At 36.6% G+C, this 4,275-nt stretch overlaps 1 protein-coding gene across 1 annotated transcript; it reads left to right on the top strand.

Moving 5' to 3' along the window:
• The first annotated feature begins 205 nt into the window (after positions 1–205).
• Positions 206–2,210, top strand: LOC131544665 (uncharacterized). The gene is made up of 2 exons (XM_058783046.1): positions 206–274; positions 617–2,210. Exons 1-2 carry the CDS (start codon positions 216–218, stop codon positions 2,208–2,210), a joined length of 1,653 nt encoding a protein of 550 aa, XP_058639029.1. The 5' UTR covers positions 206–215.
• Positions 2,211–4,275: the final 2,065 nt, after the last annotated feature.

The following is a 4,275-nucleotide window of genomic DNA, read 5'->3' as shown; positions in this document are numbered from 1 at the left end:
ATGTCTACGAAAGGAAACGTAGAATTATGCACAAAAGTTATCTTGAGAAATGTCCGTTTTTTCTACACATGATAGTCAGTGGAGCCAAGTGTTCATTCCTCAAATATCTTCTTTGTTTCCACAGAAAGAAGTCAGTCATACAGGAACCAACACGAGAGTGATTAAATGACGTCATGTACATTTTTGGATAAACTATTTCTTTAACCCCAGCAACAATGGAATTAAACAATAACCACCGTCGGCACAACAGCATGGATGAACCTTCAAATATACAGTAAGAGATTGTTCTTATCCATTACTTGATTCAAGGGATCATAATAATATCTAAAAAGCACAGCCAGGCTAGCTTTTTTACAAAAAAAATGTCATTATTGTGTAAAGGCTAGCCTTGCCTGAGATAAACTGTTGATCTTTAACACATTAACTATATTCAGAGGGATTTCCTGGTTTAAAACATTGTTTCTAGGAATTACTTTATTATTTTCATGTTTAAAAAGTACAAATTAAAATGGTTTACATTTTACATAACAAAATGTCTGTATTTTGATTTGATTTAGTCATAAATTCTCACTACAGAAATATTTTTTAATAACTTGCATATATTTGCATTTTCCAGAAAGCCAAAGCCTCCACCACGCAGAAGACTATCTCTGATTCATGAAGGTCCTCCAAAACGATACCGTCTACATACAGAGAGAAAATATATTGATGATAATGGAAAAGTCAGAAAATGGACTTTTGGCAAAAAAGATGCCAGTAAACAAAACAAAATCATTCTGCTGGTGGGAGAGACTGGCGTCGGTAAGACAACTCTCATCAACACCATGGTCAACTACTTACTGAATGTGAAGTTTGAGAAAGAAATATGGTATGAAATCACAGAAGAAGTAGCCAGAGACCAATCAGAATCACAAACCTCTGAAATCACCATGTATGAGGTCTTTCCTGTGAATAGTCCCATGTCTCTCACCATCATTGATACTCCAGGCTACGGAGACACTAGAGGACTGGACAAAGATCTGGAAGTTGCTGAGAATTTAGCCACTCTGTTTAAGAGCAATGATGGAGTTCGTGAAGTCGACGCCATCTGCTTCGTGACTCAAGCGTCTAAGAATCGTCTCTCAGACCGACAGCATTACATTATCAGTTCAATTCTGTCTTTGTTTGGAAAAGACATTGTTAACAACATTGTGTTTTTAATCACACACTCTGATGGTCTGCCACCCAAAAATGTCCTCAGTGCCATTAAAAAAGCTAAAATCCCCTCCAGACGAGACAAAAGTGGCCAACCTGTTCATTTCTTATTCAACAACCGTCAGGCTGATGATCGTCACACTAGAGAACGTCTCATTCGTGCTCAAAGAGACGCCTGGGAAGACAGTGTAGACGGTATGAAGTATTTCCTTCAATCTCTGAATGAAATGAGCAGAAGAAGTTTAGAGCTGACTTCAGATGTCCTGATGGAGCGCATTCAATTTGAAGCATCCATCTGCAATTTACAGCTGCAAGTTGAAGAGAAAGAATCAAAGAAGTCTGAAAAACTTCAGATTCAGGAGGCAATAAGACAAAACAGGGACAGGATTGATAGGCATTCAAACTTTAGCATTACAGTAAAAAAGACTGTCAAGGAGAAGGTGCCCATTGAGAGCAAGTCATGGAAGCACAGGAAGGCGACGACCTGCACCGTCTGTGAGGAAAACTGCCATGAGTTTGACTGCTGGTGGAGTTCAAATCCCAGCAAATGTGAAGTCATGAAAGATGGCTACTGCACCGTGTGCTCAGGGAAGTGTCATCACAGCAAACACGTCAAAGAAAACAAGAAATATGTAATCAGAACCTCAAACACAATGATAGAATATGATTCTATAAAAAAGGAATATGAAAAAGCCCAAGAACAAACCATAAGGTTTTCGGTTGTAATGGATGATATTGACAAAGATCTGCAGGAAATTGAGAAACAGAAGTCAATTCTTCTGACTGATGCTTATAAAAACATCAAGCATCTGTCTCAGATCGCATTAAAACCAGACTCTGCCTTCACTCTTCAGCATCTGGACTTCTTCATCCCAAGAGTGAGGGAGGCTGGGAAACAAGAATGGGTCCAAGAGCTGGAGGAAATGAGGAGAAACGCTGAAGCTGAAGAAGTGAATAAAGACGCTTTGAGTTATCTTAAAGCTGGTTTGGCAAAACTTTTCATGACTGGGCAATGAATGAATTTAGTACAGATGAAAGAATGATGTAAAAGACTGCTGAAAAATCAATGAAGGTGACTGTCTCGGCTTTTAATTTTGAAATTATTTATGAATACACAATAGTCTAACAGTTACATCACTTCTAAGTAAAAAAATAAATAAACACATATATATATATATATACACACACACATATACATATATATATAATTTGTCTGTCATGCTTCATGTATGTTTACAGCAACAACATTATCTAGATGAGCGGATGTGGTGGAAGACGAAACTTGAAATTCACAATAAGAAAGCATCTATAAAGACAACCTTCATGCTTTCAATGTGGATCTAGGCTCAGCTAGACAGAGCTGCTTCTCAAACCTTACAAACAGTAACTTGAGCAACACTCGTACTCGTTTTGGTAATGTTGAGAAACTAACAAACCCCCCATGTCAGATTCCCCATGAAATGCTCTCTGACAGTAAATGCAATGAGTTTGCTTCGTTCTTTTCTGAGAAGATCAGTAATATCAGAAAGGCAATTAGCACATCCTCAAGTTATGTAGAGGACAGACAGATTCGACCACAATTTCAAAAATATGTTACTATGCCTGTTTTTGAAGAAATTGATAGCAAAATTTTGGAAGAAATAGTACAGCACCTTAAATTGTCAACCTGCTGCCTTGACACACTTACCACATCTTTTTCAAAACTGTGTTTAACCGTTTAGAAACAGATCTCTTAGCACCTCACTTCTTTTTGGGACTTTTCGAAACTCCCTGAAAACTGCAGTTGTTAAGCCAAAAAAAAAAGAGCTTGATAACACCGTATTGACCAACTATAGACCGATATCAAATCTTCCTTTTATAGACAAGATTATTGAAAAGGTTGTTTTTAAGGTTTCAGCTGAACAACTACTTAATCTCAGATGGATACCTGGAAAATTTCAATCTGGCTTCTGACAGCATCACATCACAGAGACAACACTCATAAAGATAATAAATGATATTATCTGGTGCTCGTACCACTAGATCTCAGTGTTGCGTTTGACACTGTTGATCATAACATACTTCTAGAGAGACTGGAAAACTGGGTCAGGCTTTCTGGGATGGTCCTCAAATGGTTCAGTTCATACTTAGAAGGGAGAGGTTATTATGTGAGTATAGGAGAGCATAAGTCTAAGTGGACGTCCATGACATGCGGAGTCCCACAAGGCTCAATTATTCCACCACTCATGTTTAGCCTGTATATGCTCCCACTGAGTCAAATTATGAGAAAGAACCAAGGCAAGGCAAGGCAAATTTTATTTATATAGCACAACTTTAACACAACTGTAGTTGATCCAATGTGCATTACAATAAAAAATAAATCTAAATTTAAAAGAGAGAAAAAAAAAAAGACAAAGAAAAATAAAACAAGTATCAAAAACAATTAAAATTAAAACACCAATTCAGCTATTAAAGTACATATACAACATCACTCAAATGCTAGAGAGTAAAAATAAGTCTTTAAGCTGGATTTAAAAGCATCCAGTGATGCTCTGATGTTCAAAGGTAGACTGTTCCACAGCTTTGGGGCAACTACTGAGAAAGCCTGATAACCTTTTGTTTTACAACGAGAACAGGGGACAGATAAAAGTAACTGATCACAAGATCTTAAGGCATCTTTACACAGCAAAGGCGGCACAGAAACCAAATCTGAAGCGGCATAAAACCACGAAAATGTGCTTTTACACAGACCGTTTAATGCTGTTCTGAAGCGGCATAAATGCATTTACACAGGAATTAAAATTGCGGGAAACATATACCTTTTAAAATAACTACAATTTTAAAATTAGTTTTAACAAAAACAAATACTATAAAATTGCATAACAAATATAAAAAAGAACAAATATTATAAAACACGAAATAAATAAAAACATGACATTTTAAAATGTAACGACATTAAATTTAAATTTCCTGCGCGTGCTACAGTGTATCGTGCGCTGGACAGTTTGTCACAATGTTAGCTTCTGTGGTATTGACAGTCATTTTCTTTTTCTTAACAAAATTGTTCCAACTGGAAAAAACACTTAAAAGAAATTATGAATT

Source organism: Onychostoma macrolepis, chromosome 07 (assembly GCF_012432095.1).
Source record: "Onychostoma macrolepis isolate SWU-2019 chromosome 07, ASM1243209v1, whole genome shotgun sequence".
In the NCBI taxonomy this organism is placed as follows: Eukaryota; Metazoa; Chordata; class Actinopteri; order Cypriniformes; family Cyprinidae; genus Onychostoma; species Onychostoma macrolepis.
The sequence above is the reverse complement of the archived record's forward strand: the minus strand, read 5'-3'. Positions and strand labels throughout refer to the sequence as shown.